Source organism: Ahaetulla prasina, chromosome 17 (assembly GCF_028640845.1).
Source record: "Ahaetulla prasina isolate Xishuangbanna chromosome 17, ASM2864084v1, whole genome shotgun sequence".
Lineage (NCBI taxonomy): Eukaryota > Metazoa > Chordata > Lepidosauria > Squamata > Colubridae > Ahaetulla > Ahaetulla prasina.
The window spans coordinates 1,782,251-1,797,644 of record NC_080555.1 but is presented as its reverse complement, the minus strand read 5'-3'; the positions used below and the strand labels follow the sequence as shown (position 1 = coordinate 1,797,644).

The 15,394-nt window shown below is 42.1% G+C and overlaps 1 protein-coding gene across 1 annotated transcript; it reads left to right on the top strand.

Annotated features, from left to right (window-relative positions):
• Positions 1-254: 254 nt before the first annotated feature.
• Positions 255-734, top strand: LOC131186860 (chorion class B protein B.L1-like). The gene has a single exon (XM_058160793.1). The coding sequence runs from the start codon at positions 255-257 to the stop codon at positions 732-734; it is 480 nt and encodes a 159-aa protein (XP_058016776.1).
• Positions 735-15,394: the final 14,660 nt, after the last annotated feature.

The window sequence follows — 15,394 nt, the reverse complement described above, 5'->3', positions numbered from 1 at the left end:
AGGAAGGATTGGGTTTCCAGCTCTGCCTTCCAAAATTCATGGCCCGTACTGGTGAGCCTCTTGACCATTTTAGGCTGAGGAAGCCTAACTTGAGAAGATCAGTTAGAGGTTGCCATTCACCCCAGTCTTGCCTGTGAAAGTTATCCTGTTGGTTGACAGAATAAGCAACAGATATGGTGACAAAAGTGAATTGAACGCAATTCTCACAATCTCTCTCTATTTCTTATATTAGACTCACTTCAGAACTCAACACCATGGCTTACTGTGGACCCTCTTGTGCTGTGCCCACTTGTTACTCCGCCCCAATTGTTGGCTTCGGATCAGCTGGTTCCAGAGGTCTTGGGTGTGGAAGTCTCGGCTATGGGGGTCTCGGTTTTGGAGGTCTTGGCTCTGGAGGTCTTGGCTCTGGTTTAGGTTCTGGCTACGGAGCTGGCGGCTTGGCCGAATCTGCAAGAAACCTGGGCACCCTGGCCGGAGTCAACCCACAACCCATCAACCAGGTCCCAGCATCCGAGGTGCTCATCCAGCCACCTGCAGTTGTGGTCACCATCCCTGGTCCCATCCTCTCCGCCAGCTGTGAGCCTGTCGCCGTTGGAGGCTACAACCCATGTGCCCTCGGAGGTATCAGAGGCTTGGGTGCCGGTTATTACGGAGGCCGCCTGGGACGACTCGGTCGCCGTGGCAGCATCTGCTCTCTTGGTCGCCGAGGTAGCATCTGCAACCTCCCCTGTTAAGTTAACCCGGACTCTCCATGACCAAAAACGGATTTCAGAAGATTGGCTAAGGCTTGCTGGGCCCTATTTTGGCCTGTTTGCAGTTTTCACAATTCTCCTCTGCCTGTTCTACGTTGATCCCATTGCTTCTATTTATTTTCCCAGTATTCCCACAGCCACTTACGGCAAAGAACACTACATCCTCCTGTAAAATTATTTTCCCCCTCAATTGATCAGTCAAGGGTTTTAATTGAAGGTATCAAGGGAAGACGCTCTCCAGACATCTTGCCTACAGAGGTCCTACTTTGGGTTATGGTTATGGATCTGGTGCTTTGTCTGAAAGCTCAGACAGCCTGGATTCCTTGACTGGTGCCACCCCTTCCCTCATCAAGCAGACACCATCACCTGAGGATCATCATTCAGCCACCTGCTTCCATTGTGACCATCCTTGTTCCTATTCTCTTCATCGGCTGTGAGCCCATTTGTGTCGGAGGCAGCACACACCCTTTGTGATCTCTGGTTCTTTTAAGGAAGTGAACTCTGGCCTTATGGCTTTGTGGGCATATGGACACATGGACAAAAAGGAGATGTCTTCTAGGATATTGAGGGAAGGTCTGCTTGTCATTGCATCGCTCTGAAAAAAAGATAGGAATGATCTAACATGGGCTAAGATGATGAAGATCCATTTGTGGGTATCTGGGCTTAGAATCTGCAACGGCTGAGCTTCTAGAATTTCCTTTGAAGCTCATCTTCTTCTGCCAGACTGGAGTTTCTCCTTCCTTGTCCCAAAGTTTTAGGGCCACGAGAAAAATAGAGCTGTTTCATTTCTCTTTTATTTGCTTTTTATGTCGCTCAATGTGTCTTTGATCATTGTGCAAGCATGCTTTTGTTCCTACCTCTTCAATAAAACCCATGCTGCATTCTCATTTTTGACTCTCTGGTTTTATATCTCCTGGTGGTTTTTAATTTGATTTATTTACTGGTTGATTACAAGTGTATTTTTGTCATTTCCGTAGCTGGATACTAAACATCTCTCATGCAACGATATGCTCATCTACAGTCATTTCCCCCAAATTTATGTTAACCAAGAAGGAACTGTAACAAAACATTTGAATGACACAACCATGGCATGGTAGAATGCCAAACCACAAAAAGTCATCTTCTACAAAAGTCCTTAGACTGACTCCAGTCTTTAAATGGACAGTGAAACAGTCATATTAGTAGGAACATCTTAGCTACTAAAAGGAGTTTGGGGTTTCAGATGTGACAGGAAGTTTGGTAGGAAAGGAGGTTCTTGAACTCCATATTCTTCTCATCACATCTTCTGAAGAGAGAGGCTTCCCAGTCATTCTTCTGTAGAGGCATGTTCAGTTCACCCAACCTGCCTAACCAGGTTAGTTTGAGTTTCACCATATTACCGTGTTCCCCCGAAAATAAGACCTGGTCTTATATTACTTTTTGCTCCAAAAGACACATTAGGGCTTATTTTCTGGTTAGGTCTTATTTTGGGGGGAAATGCACCCATCTGGCTGACAATCTTAACTGGGGTTTATTTGGGGTGAAGGGCTTATATTACGAGCATCCTGAAAAATCATGCTAGGGCTTATTTTCTGGTTGGGTCTTATTTTCTGGGAAACAGGGTGTATGGACCTCCAAACCCATTCCATACTGATGTGAAAGTCCATTTGAACCTCACAGCCAACCAGGTTGATTATGGTCACACCAGGTATCAACTCCAAACCTAGTCAACTGGAGGACAGTGTCTCTTCTCCACCCAGTCATTCCTCCAATGAAACAATACAGAGCTACAGACTTGCCCACAACCTAAGACGGTTCATTGATAAACCCAACAGGTGTTAGAATATTTATTGGCTGCTGCTCCGAGTCCTCCTACCTACTTATTCCTCAAATGTCCAACAGGAAAGAGGGGATGTAATGAAGTCAGAGGTGGGTTTCAGCAGGTTCTGACCAGTTCTGGAGAACCGGTAGCAGAAAGTTTGAGTAGTTCGGAGAACCGGTAGTAAAAATTCTTACTGGCTCTGCCCCCATCTATTCTCTGCCTCCCAATTCCCAGCTGATCAGGAGGAAATGGGGATTTTTGCAATAACCTTCCCCTGGAGTGGGGTGGGAGTGGAGATTTTAAAGTATCCTTCCCCTGCCATGCCCACCAAGCCACACCCACAGAACTGGTGGTAAAAAAATTTGAAACCTACCACTGAATGAAGTACCCTGAAGGAAAAGTTTATGACTTGGTTTGGTTTGTTGGCGTTGCTGGTTGGATGAAACTCAGGTATGGTGGTTTGTTAACTATTGATTGAGACATGAAGGAAGTCTACTCATTGTGGCTAAGGTGATGAACCATGGCTAAGGAAAACATGGGACGTTGTGTTCTCTCTATTTTGACTTCTAAGAAGAACCTTCTTCATCATCTTCAGATCTTCACTGGTGGTGTCTTCAAAAGAGGTTATACTAGCCCGGAAGGACCTTCAAAGAGTTGATGGCCCTCTATCTGAAAGGGGTTCTAGAGCAAGGGTCTCCAACCCTGGCAACTTTAAGACTTGTGGACTTCAACTCCCAGAATTCCTCAGCTAGCAAAACACGCTAAGGAATTCCGGGAGTTGAAGTCCACAAGTCTTAAAGTTGCCAAGGTTGGAGACCCCTGTTCTAGAGAACTCCAGCACCCTTGCTCTACAGGTTTACTAAATCTTGTTTTTCACAGCTATGGCAAAATGCACAGATGTTCACACACGACAGGTTTCGCCAGGTATGATAACGATCTCCCTGTTGTTACATTTTAGGATTAACTTTGGCTTTTCGTTCTGGGCAAGCAGAGGTGAACTGACTGCCCAGGTTAAGTCCATCATCATCCTAACCCTATGGCATTTTTATGGTTTACTCGGATCTCTGCATATAATTTCTGAATACCCTCTGCATCTTAAATCACATGTAACTTTTTATGCAAGCAACAAAGACCAAGTCTGGGGAGCCTCGCAAATTTAATTCTGCCTTAATTGCATTTAACCTTATTTTTCTAATAACACTATAGTAAACTTTCTTGCATTTTCCCTACCTTCCTTCCCCATTACCTGTATTTAAACCCAGAGCAGGAATTTCCTGCATATTTCTTTTGAACCGGAGACCTGTTTTCGTGTCTCTTCGAGTTTGTTTATCTAAGCTTTTCTTTATCTTTTCATCATTCGAGCATTATTTTTAATTTCTCTCTCTCTTTTTTTTTTAATCCCCAGGGCAATCATTTGAGAAACTTTGTTGCTACAATTAAAAAAAAAACATTTGTACCAGCAAACATCGAACCAATTTTGCAGATTTAAGCTTCTGGGCATAAGTGAAGGTGCATTGTTTTATTGTTTCAACAAGAAACTCCAGGTGTCTCGGCGATGCTAATAAGGGATGAAGGAAAAAGTCTGCATTTCCCACTAATTATTCAATACGCTGAATTCTTTATGAGCTCAGCTTTGTCAAACATTGAGTCAGCGGAAAAGATCGAGAAAAACATTCTCGCATCGTGCTGACATAGAGATGGTTACGATTTTTAATTTAAATTCCTCTGGTTTTTGTGGGTGTCTCGGATGACTCTTGGAGTCTGGAATGCAGCTTCATAATTTTGGGGTGCCCAATTTAAAATATCCTGCATTATCAGGGCCTTTCAAATTCAGCCAAGATGATTTACAGCATCCAGATGAAGCTTCGCAAGAGTGTCTCATGTTTTAAACTGGTGGCAGTTTTAGAATTTAATTGGACAGAAGAAGTTTGTTCAGTTAGACAAGTTTGTCCCAGATGGTCCTCAGTTCTTACAAACTGATGAGGGAGGGGAAAAACCTCAGGGATTATATTTTCCTCACCACTACCATCACCCCCCAGGTAAGATTTTTGAAAATTTCCCTTGCCACCCCCTATTTGTCTTTGCTCTGAGCCATGAATGGATGGATGGATGGATGGATGGATGGATGGATGGATGGATGGATAAATAGGTGGATGGATAGATAGATAGATGGATGATATCATCTAAGCCATGAGTGAGTGAGTGAGTGAGTGAGTGAGTAATTGAATGAGTGAATGAATGAACAGATTGATGGATGAATGGATGAATGGATGAATGGATGAATGGATGAATGGAGACTTTGCTCTGAGCCATGGATGGATGGATGAATGAGTGAATGCTATCCTCTAAGCCATGAGTGAGTGAGTGGGTGAGTGAGTGAATGAATGAATGAATGAATGAATGAATGAATGAATTGATGGATGGATGGATGGATGGATGGATGGATGGATGGATGGATGGATGAATGAATGAAGACTTTACTCTGAGATATGGATAGATGGATAGATGGATGGATGGATGGATGGATGGATGGATGGATGGATGGAATATCAGATTTTGGAATGTGTGAACTCCTCACTTGGTCTGCTGTATTTTACATTTCCTCCATCTTGCTACAAGGAAGAGGAGATCAAAAATTCCAAAGGAAAACCAAGAGACATGGAATTATGTGCCTAGAGCTTTATTGAAAAGGAAATGAAACAATGAAGCACTCACACAGTGGGTGAAAAAGCCATGAATTTCACAGCGGAAAGGAGCTGAGTCCTGTGCAGTTCAAAGGGTGGTAAGAACGCAGGGAGACAAAAGCAGAAGCTCAGACCTTCTACAGAAGGTCTTCAAGTCCAAATCTTCTCAATTCAAGACCAGCAGAAGCAGTCTCATCATTCCTGTAACCGGGAGGATCCATTTCTTGGGTGCTACCTGTCCATCAGTAACAAGGGATCAAGGTGACGCTTCCACGCCTGCCCTGAAGATTCCTTCCACCGAGCAATCCTCTACTTGTGCCCAAGGACCTTCCCAGGAAGCCAGCTCCAGGAGCAGCACATGGTGTGTGGCCTCCAACGGCAACAGGCTCACAGCTGGCGGAGAGGATGGGACCAGGGATGGTCACAACGAAAGAAGGAGGCTGGATCACGACTTCTGCAGGTGGGATCTGGTTGATGCAAGAGGGGATGACTCCAGCCAGAGTGCCCAGTTCTCCAGAGCTTACAGCTCCTCCAAGAAGACCACCTTGAAGGCCCCCCATCCTTCCTGCTTGAAGGCCACCTCCAAGACCTCGACCACCAAGGCCAAGGCCAAGGGCACCAACAGAGGCACTAGAAGAACCAAGACCAAACCGTGGGGTGGAGCAACAGGCTGGGATGACGCAGGGTGGACCACAGGAAGCCATTGCTGAAATCTGGAAACAAGGTCAAGAAGGAACCAAGTCAAGGCAAAGGAGAAGAAAACGAATGCATGTATCTTCATCATTTATCATACTTCTCTCCTACCAGTTTCCAGAGATAAGCTCTGCTAATTTTGACAGCTTTTTCCTCCTAAGACACAGCAACTCACTTTATCCATGGATCTTAGGAGGAGATACCAAAAATTTCAGCTACCAATTTTGGAAGACCAAGCTGATCATGACCACACAAGCACAACACAAAAGGTGTTGACGTTGTGAAGAATCAGAAGACTTCACTGGTTCCTCAAGCACACATTAGCTAAACATGGACATTCTCCAAGAACCATGGCCTCTTACCTCTTCTTCTGAGATCTTCTTGTGAAGACAGGAGAACTCAAGTGAAGCTGTTGAGATACCAGAAGAGGCCAGGGCTTTTATACCATTCTGCCGAGATCCTCAAATGTCTAAGACGCGTCCTCTTTTGTCTGATGATCCTTCTTTGCAACACCCATTTTTACCATTTTTCCTGAGTCACAATAGTTTTATGAAGAACTCAGCAGAATTAAGGTGCTGTCAGAGAAGGCTAATAGCCCATCAGCCACTTCCTTTCGTCTTCCTCTTGGCTTTCAGTGACCTTCGTGTTTCCTTTGATTTAAACGCCGGAAAAGGGAAAAAAACAACAATTCCAAATACCCTGAGGTTTGAGGAATCATCTAAACCCTCCCAAATTTATTCTTGACAGCTCAGAAATTCCTGCTTGTAGGCAGCGTGGCTGTCAATGGGATTTGTAGTTCCGCAAGATCAAAAGAGTAACTACCTGATTGATCAGAAACATTTTTGCATCACTCCCTTTTATCTGGTTTAAATCCAAACATTTTTTTAAAAAGAGGTCGAATTTATCCCTACAGACTGTCCACGTGTAGCAACAAAATCGGGACCGGGAACTTGCTTATTAATTGAAGCAATGGCTGTGTTTGACTATGTGTATTTACCCGAGTAGTGTGGCTGTAGCATTATTATTTAACAGAATAACAGAGTTGGAAGGGACCTGGAGGTCTTCTAGTCCAACCTTCCACTCAAGGAAGTGACTGTATATATCATTCCAGACAAATCTTTTCTTAAAAATGTCCAGTGCTGGAGCATTTACAACTTCTGGAGGCAAGTTGTTCCACTGCTTAATTGTTCTCACTATCAAGAAATTCCTCCTTAGTTCTAGGTTGCTTCTCTCCTTGATGAGTTTCCATTCATTGTTCCTTGTCCTTCCTTCAAGTGCTTTGAAGAATAGCTTGACTCCCTCTTCTTTGGGGCAGCCCCTCAAATATTGGAAGACAGCTATCATGTCTCCCCTAATCCTTCTTTTCATTAAACTAAAAAGGTAAAGGTTCCCCTTGCACATATGTGCTAGTCGTTGCCGACTCTAGGGGGCGGTGCTCATCTCCGTTTCAAAGCCGAAGAGCCAGTGCTGTCTGAAGACGTCTCCATGGACATGTGGCCGGCATGACTCAGCATCAAAGGTGTATGGAACGCTATTACCTTCCCACCAAATGTGGTCCCTATTTTTTCTACTTGCATTTTTACGTGCTTTCGAAACTGCTAGGTTGGCAGAAGCTGGGACAAGTAACGGGAGCTCACCCCATTACACGGCAGCACTAGGGATTCGAACCACTGAGCTGCCGAACTTTCAATCAACAAGCTCAACGTCCTAGCCCCTGAGCCACTGCGTCCCTATGACTAGTTATTATTAGTTATTATTATTATTATTATTATTATTATTATTATTATTATTATTATTATTATTATTATTATTATTATTATTAGTTATTACTAGTTATTATAGTTGTTACTAGTTATTAGTTAGATATGTCTAGTTCATTAAACTAGACATATCCAATTCCCTCAACCGTTCTTCATATGTTTCAGCTTCCAGCCCTTTAACTATCTTTGTTGGTCTTCCCTGCACTCTTTCTAGAGTCTCCATATCTTTTTTTACATGATGACAACCAAAACTGGGTGTGATATTCAAAGTGTGGCCTTACCAAGGCCTTATAAAATGATATTAAAACCTCACATGATCTTGATTCTATCTCTCCTTTTATGCAGCTTAGGACTGCTTTGGAAGGAAGGATACCCAAAGTTGTAATACTGGAGGGACCCTTGCACCAGGGACAAATTTCTTGTGTTTCTAATCACATTTGGACAAATAAAATTATTCAATTCAGTTTGGTTCCTTAGAGAAGCATTTGACCAACCAAACAAATCAGATATTTGTAGCAGTTTCCTGATCCAAGTTCAAAGATGAAAACATAGGAAGAACGGTTGCAGGAACTGGGCATGGCTAGTCTAGTGAAAAGAAGGACCAGGGGAGATACGATAGCAGTGTTCCAATATTTGAGGGGCTGCCACAGAGAGGAGGAAGGGGGTCAAGCTATTTTCCAAAGCACCTGAAGGCCACACAAGGAATAATGGATGGAAACTGACCAAGGAGAGATTCAACCTGGAAATAAGGAGGAATTTTCTGACGGTGAGAACAATCAACCCATGGAACAGAAGTTGCATCCGGAAGTTGTGGGAGCTTAGTCACTGCAGGCTTTCAAGAAGAGATTGGGCTGCCATCGGTCAGAAATGATGTAGGGTCTCCTGCTTGGGCGGGGGGGATGAACTAGATGACCTCCAAAGACCCTTCCAACTCTGTTGAAAATTCAAATCCTCTCTGATAGATTCCAGGAGGACAGGATAAAATTTGAGGGGCCCCCAATGCAGGAATCCAAGGAACTAGAGAAATATGACCATTAGATGTCCTGGTTTTGTAGACCCCAGTGAAGCAGCCATCTTGGTATTGCAGGAACCTGCTTGGTCATTTGATCTCCACTTTGGTTGCAGGTTGAGCCATAAAATTAAGATGCAGATATTGAGGATAATTATTATGACACCTGAAATATACTCAACCTTCCTTACGAAGCAATTTTCAGTGTGTTAAATCCTTAATGGGCCAATTCTTTGAAGTGGCCTTGTTTTGCAATCATGTTCTTATGTTAACACCTAGATTTTGCTAATGACCCAAGCATCAGACGCCTTGGGACTTTTGTGAATTGTTTTTGAAGTAGTTGGATTATTTCTGAGGCTCCCTTAAGAATTACAGCTATGCTTCTCCCTTCCTTCCTTCCTTCCTTCCTTCCTTCCTTCCTTCCTTCCTTCCTTCCTTCCTTCCTTCCTTCCTTCCTTCCTTCCTCCCTCCCTCCCTCCCTCCCTCCCCCCTCCCTTCTTTCCTTCCTCCCTCCCTCCCTCCCTCCCTCCCTCCCTTCTTTCCTTCCCCTCAAATTGAAAGCAATCAAGCCTGACCACAAAGCCAATCAACAAATTGGGGACATTAAGTAAAGCAAACGGATTCATATCTATTTTTTCATGATGGCAGCTTAATTCTCCTGTATTTTCCGCTGAGCAATGCTAGGTTGCCCACATGAAACGAAAAACAGCCATGGCTCACACAACCTTTAAGCCGGAAAAGAGGCAGAGTCGGACCAGTGCAAAGCAGTCAAGATGCCAAGACAAGAATATAAAAACCCAGCTCTTCTTTCCAAAATCCAACAGCTTCACTCAACTCTCTTGTCTTCACAACATCTCCTCAAACAACAAACAGGTAAGTTCATTGCTCTTCTCCAGGTTTGTGTAGGAAACCAGTGGGATAGCTAATGTATCCTTGATGATCCAATGAAGTCTTCTGACTCTTCTCAATGTCAACATCTTTTGTGAAAGAGGCTCTGTGCTTGTGTTGTCACGACCAGCTCTTCCAAAATTGAAAGCTGAAATTTTTCAAACTTGGTATCTCCTTCTAAGATCCATGGATAAAGTGCATTTTTGTGTCCTAGGAGGAAAAGCTGTAAAAATTAGCAGAGCTTATATCTGGTAACTGGTAGGAGAGAAGTATGATAAATGATGAAGATACATGCATTTGTTTTCTTCTCCTTTGCTTTGATTTGGTTCCTTCTTGACCTTGTTTCCAGATTTCAGCAATGGCTTCCTGTGGTCCATCCTGCGCCATCCCAGCCTGTTGCTCCACCCCACAATTTGGTTTTGGATCTTCTAGTGCCACTGCTGGTGGCCTTGGCCTTGGTGGTAGAGGACTTGGAGGTGGCCTTCAAGGAGGAAGCATGGGTGGTCTTCATGGAGGAAGCATGGGTGGCATTGGAGGTGGTCTTTTTGGAGGAGGCATAAGTTCTGGAGAACTGGGCACCCTGGCCGAGTCATCCTCCTGCATCAACCAGATCCCACCTGCAGAAGTCGTGATCCAGCCTCCTTCTTTCGTTGTGACCATCCCTGGTCCCATCCTCTCCGCCAGCTGTGAGCCTGTTGCCGTTGGAGGCCACACACCATGTGCTGTCCCTGGATCTGGCTTCCTGGGAAGGTCCTTGGGCACAAGTAGAGGATTGCTCGGTGGAAGGAATCTTCAGGGCGGGCATGGAAGGTCACCTTCATCCCTTGTTGTTACTGATGGACAGGTAGAACCCAAGAAACGGATCCTCACAGTTACAGGAATGATGAGACTGCTTCTGCTGGTCTTGATTGAGAAGATTTGGACTGAAGACCTTCTGTAGAAGGTCTGAGCTTTCTGCTTTTTCTCTATTTTCTTTCTGTCCTTTGAACTGCTCTGGACCAGCTGCTTTTTCTCTGTGAAATTCATGGCTTTTCACCCACTGTGTTGTTTCATTGCCCTTTTCAATAAATCTCCAGTCATATTATTCCATGTCTCTTGGTTTTCTTTGGAATTTTGATCTCTTCTTCCTTGTAGAAAGGCAGCCAACATGTCCAATATCTTAAAACTGTTGCATCCATGACTCAGAATAAGAAACAGAAATGGGGAAACTACATAAACCCCAAATCTAATGAATGAACTATAGTTCTGGAAGGTTCTTTCATCATGGCTGGATGGCTGGGAATTCTACTCAACACCCCTCTGGGGAGGAACACCTAGCGGGTGGTTTTGATTCCAAAAATGTGTGTAGGGGATCCAGAGCGACAACAGTACTAACCAAAGAGCGGGCTTCACACAGCATCTTATCACTAAATGCGTTTTTACCACACCTCACTAAGATTTTCTCGCACCTCAATAACAGGAAGTGTGGCATAGAGTGTAAATTTAATAAATAGCACAACGAAGCATAAAACACAGCATAGCATTAAAAAAAAGAACCTTTAAATATAACATAATATAAAACATAACATAATATCAAACATAATGTAACCTAAACAATAACATAACATAACAATAACATAACAATAAAACCCATTTTATATGGGTTTTATTATTCTAAATTTTTTAATCTTGGCCAATTGAATAAGTTTTTTAATTGTATTTTAATAGTATTTATATTGTAATATTATTGTTTATTTTATCTGTGGCTGTGAGTCCTTCGGGAGAAGGGCGGTATAATAATCTAAATAATAAATAAATAAATAAAAATAAATAAATAAATAAATAAACATAAAACATGTCATAAGCATTTAGGAATTAACTGACAATCTAGTCGTCTCTATCAAAATCCTTTTTAAAAAGAAAAAGAATAGCCATTGTGATAACAATTGGATAATTGTTATCAATTTGCACTACTATTAATCGTTTCATAGTTCCCATCACCAATCTCTTTCCACTTATGACTGTATGACTATAACTTGTTGCTGGTAATCTTTATGATTTATATTGATATATTGACCATCAATTGCGTTGTAAATGTCGTACCTTGATGAACGTATCTTTTCTTTTATGTACACTGAGAGCATCTGCACCAAGACAAATTCCTTGTGTGTCCAATCACACTTGGCCAATAAATTCTATTCTAATTCTAATAATTTAAAAAAAATCAAGCTGGTATCCAGTAGGGGAAATATAAAGGAGGAAGTCTCCCCATCCATTGTATTCAAAATGGACAGTGATTAATACATACATACATACTACATACATACATACATACATACATACAGTATATCACAAGAGTGAGTACACACCCTCACATTTTGTAAATATTTAAGTATATCTTTTCATGTGACAACACTGAAGAAATGACATTTGGCATTAATGGCTGTAAAGTATGATAAATGATGAAGATACATGCATTTGTTTTCTTCTCCTTTGCTTTGATTTGGTTCCTTCTTGACCTTGTTTCCAGATTTCAGCAATGGCTTCCTGTGGTCCATCCTGCGCCATCCCAGCCTGTTGCTCCACCCCACAATTTGGTTTTGGATCTTCTAGTGCCACTGCTGGTGGCCTTGGCCTTGGTGGTAGAGGACTTGGAGGTGGCCTTCAAGGAGGAAGCATGGGTGGTCTTCATGGAGGAAGCATGGGTGGCATTGGAGGTGGTCTTTTTGGAGGAAGTGTAGGTTCTGGAGAACTGGGCACCCTGGCCGGAGTCATCCCCTCCTGCATCAACCAGATCCCACCTGCAGAAGTCGTGATCCAGCCTCCTTCTTTCGTTGTGACCATCCCTGGTCCCATCCTCTCCGCCAGCTGTGAGCCTGTTGCCGTTGGAGGCCACACACCATGTGCTGTCCCTGGATCTGGCTTCCTGGGAAGGTCCTTGGGCACAAGTAGAGGAATGCTCGGTGGAAGGAATCTTCAGGGCGGGCATGGAAAGGTCACCTTCATCCCTTGTTGTTACTGATGGACAGGTAGCACCCAAGAAACGGATCCTCACAGTTACAGGAATGATTAGACTGCTTCTGCTGCTCTTCGATTGAGACAATTTGGACTGGAAGACCTTCTGTAGAAAGTCTGAGCTTTCTGCTTTTTTCTCTATTTTCTTTCTGTCCTTTGAACTGCTCTGGACCAGCTGCTTTTCTCTGTGAAATTCATGGCTTTTTCACCCACTGTGTTGTTTCATTGCCCTTTTCAATAAATCTCCAGGCACATCATTCCAAGTCTCTTGGTTTTTCTTTGGAATTTTTGATCTCTTCTTCCTTGTAGAAAGGCAGCCAACATGTCCAGTATCTTAAAACTGTTGCATCCATGGCTCAGAATCAGAAACAGAAATGGGGAAACTACATAAACCCCAAATCTAATGAATGAACTATAGTTCTGGAAGGTTCTTTCATCATGGCTGGGAGCCTGGGAGTTCTACTCAACACCCCTCTGGGGAGGAACACCTAGCGGGTTGTTTTGATTCCAAAAATGTGTGTAGGGGATCCAGAGCGACAACAGTACTAACCAAAGAGCGGGCTTCACACAGCATCTTATCACTAAATGCGTTTTTACCACACCTCACTAAGATTTTCTCGCACCTCAATAACAGGAAGTGTGGCATAGAGTGTAAATTTAATAAATAGCACAACGAAGCATAAAACACAGCATAGCATTAAAAAAAAGAACCTTTAAATATAACATAATATAAAACATAACATAATATCAAACATAATGTAACCTAAACAATAACATAACATAACAATAACATAACAATAAAACCCATTTTATATGGGTTTTATTATTCTAAATTTTTTAATCTTGGCCAATTGAATAAGTTTTTTAATTGTATTTTAATAGTATTTATATTGTAATATTATTGTTTATTTTATCTGTGGCTGTGAGTCCTTCGGGAGAAGGGCGGTATAATAATCTAAATAATAAATAAATAAATAAAAATAAATAAATAAATAAATAAACATAAAACATGTCATAAGCATTTAGGAATTAACTGACAATCTAGTCGTCTCTATCAAAATCCTTTTTAAAAAGAAAAAGAATAGCCATTGTGATAACAATTGGATAATTGTTATCAATTTGCACTACTATTAATCGTTTCATAGTTCCCATCACCAATCTCTTTCCACTTATGACTGTATGACTATAACTTGTTGCTGGTAATCTTTATGATTTATATTGATATATTGACCATCAATTGTGTTGTAAATGTCGTACCTTGATGAACGTATCTTTTCTTTTATGTACACTGAGAGCATCTGCACCAAGACAAATTCCTTGTGTGTCCAATCACACTTGGCCAATAAATTCTATTCTAATTCTAATAATTTAAAAAAAATCAAGCTGGTATCCAGTAGGGGAAATATAAAGGAGGAAGTCTCCCCATCCATTGTATTCAAAACGGACAGTGATTAATACATACATACATACTACATACATACATACATACATACATACAGTATATCACAAGAGTGAGTACACACCCTCACATTTTGTAAATATTTAAGTATATCTTTTCATGTGACAACACTGAAGAAATGACATTTGGCATTAATGGCTGTAAAGTAGTGCGTATACAACTTGTATAACAGTGTAAATGTGCTGCCCCCTCAAAGTAACAACACACACAGCCATTAATGTCTAAACTGTGGCAACAAAAGTGAGCACACCCCTAAGTGATAATATCCTTCTGTGATATACTGTACATACATACATACATACATACATACATACATTGGGTTCTGGGATTGCCATCTTCGTTTGCCTTATTGATTGATTGATTGATTGATTGATTTTGTCAAATACATATTAAGTAATATATATATAAGTATAAGCATGAATTGAATATATAAAATGAATACAACTAAAGGGAACATTAGGACAGGGACGGTAGGCACGCTGGTGCTCTTATGCATTGTGATCTTATGAGTTTTCACGCTTGGAAGCCAGTAACGGTGAAGTGGAACCTTGAAGAGTCCAGTGATGGAAGGGGGATGGCTCAGAGGTGGTGGGGAGAAGGGCGATCCCCCACCTTGGAGGGTGGAACCTCCCCACCAGCCCCAAATCTGGCGTGAAAGAGATCATATAACGTGGAAGCCGATCAGTGAAAAGCAACAAGAAGCATCGACGACAGGAGTTTTATAAGAGGTGACATATCCGCACTCTATCAGTGGGATTGTGGAGAGGGTAGACGAGGAATAGTTTGAGTCTCCAAAGCGCCTGAATAACCGGACTTACAGCCCAAAGCCAGTTGTTCTGGAGATGGACCTAAGCCAAGAGTATAAACTTCTCCTTAAACTAACATCCTATGGCATCTCAGGACCCCTCCACAAATGGATATCTGCTTTTCTGTCTAACAGACAACAAGTGGTCAAAATTGGCAATGCTTTATCAAATCCTGTTCCTGTCAAGAGTGGCGTTCCTCAAGGCAGCGTCCTTGGACCAACACTCTTTATTCTATACATTAATGATCTTTGTGACCATATCTCAAGTAATTGTGTTCTCTTTGCTGACGATGTCAAACTATTTAACACCACAGACAACACTTCTATCATTCAAAACGACCTTGACCATCTAACGCTTGGTCTAAAATTGGCAGCTCAAATTTCAACCAGCAAATGCGCAGTCTTACATATAGGAAAAAGAACTCTAAAACTAAGTACATACTAGATGGACATTACCTTACAGACGACCCCCATCCCGTTAAAGACCTTGGAGTTTTCATGTCAAATGATCTAAGTGCCAAAGCCCACTGCAACTACATAGCAAAAAAG

Bases quoted from the DNA above. Each gene is read 5' to 3' on its own strand.
- LOC131186860 (XM_058160793.1), top strand. From the start codon at position 255: ATGGCTTACTGTGGACCCTCTTGTGCTGTGCCCACTTGTTACTCCGCC.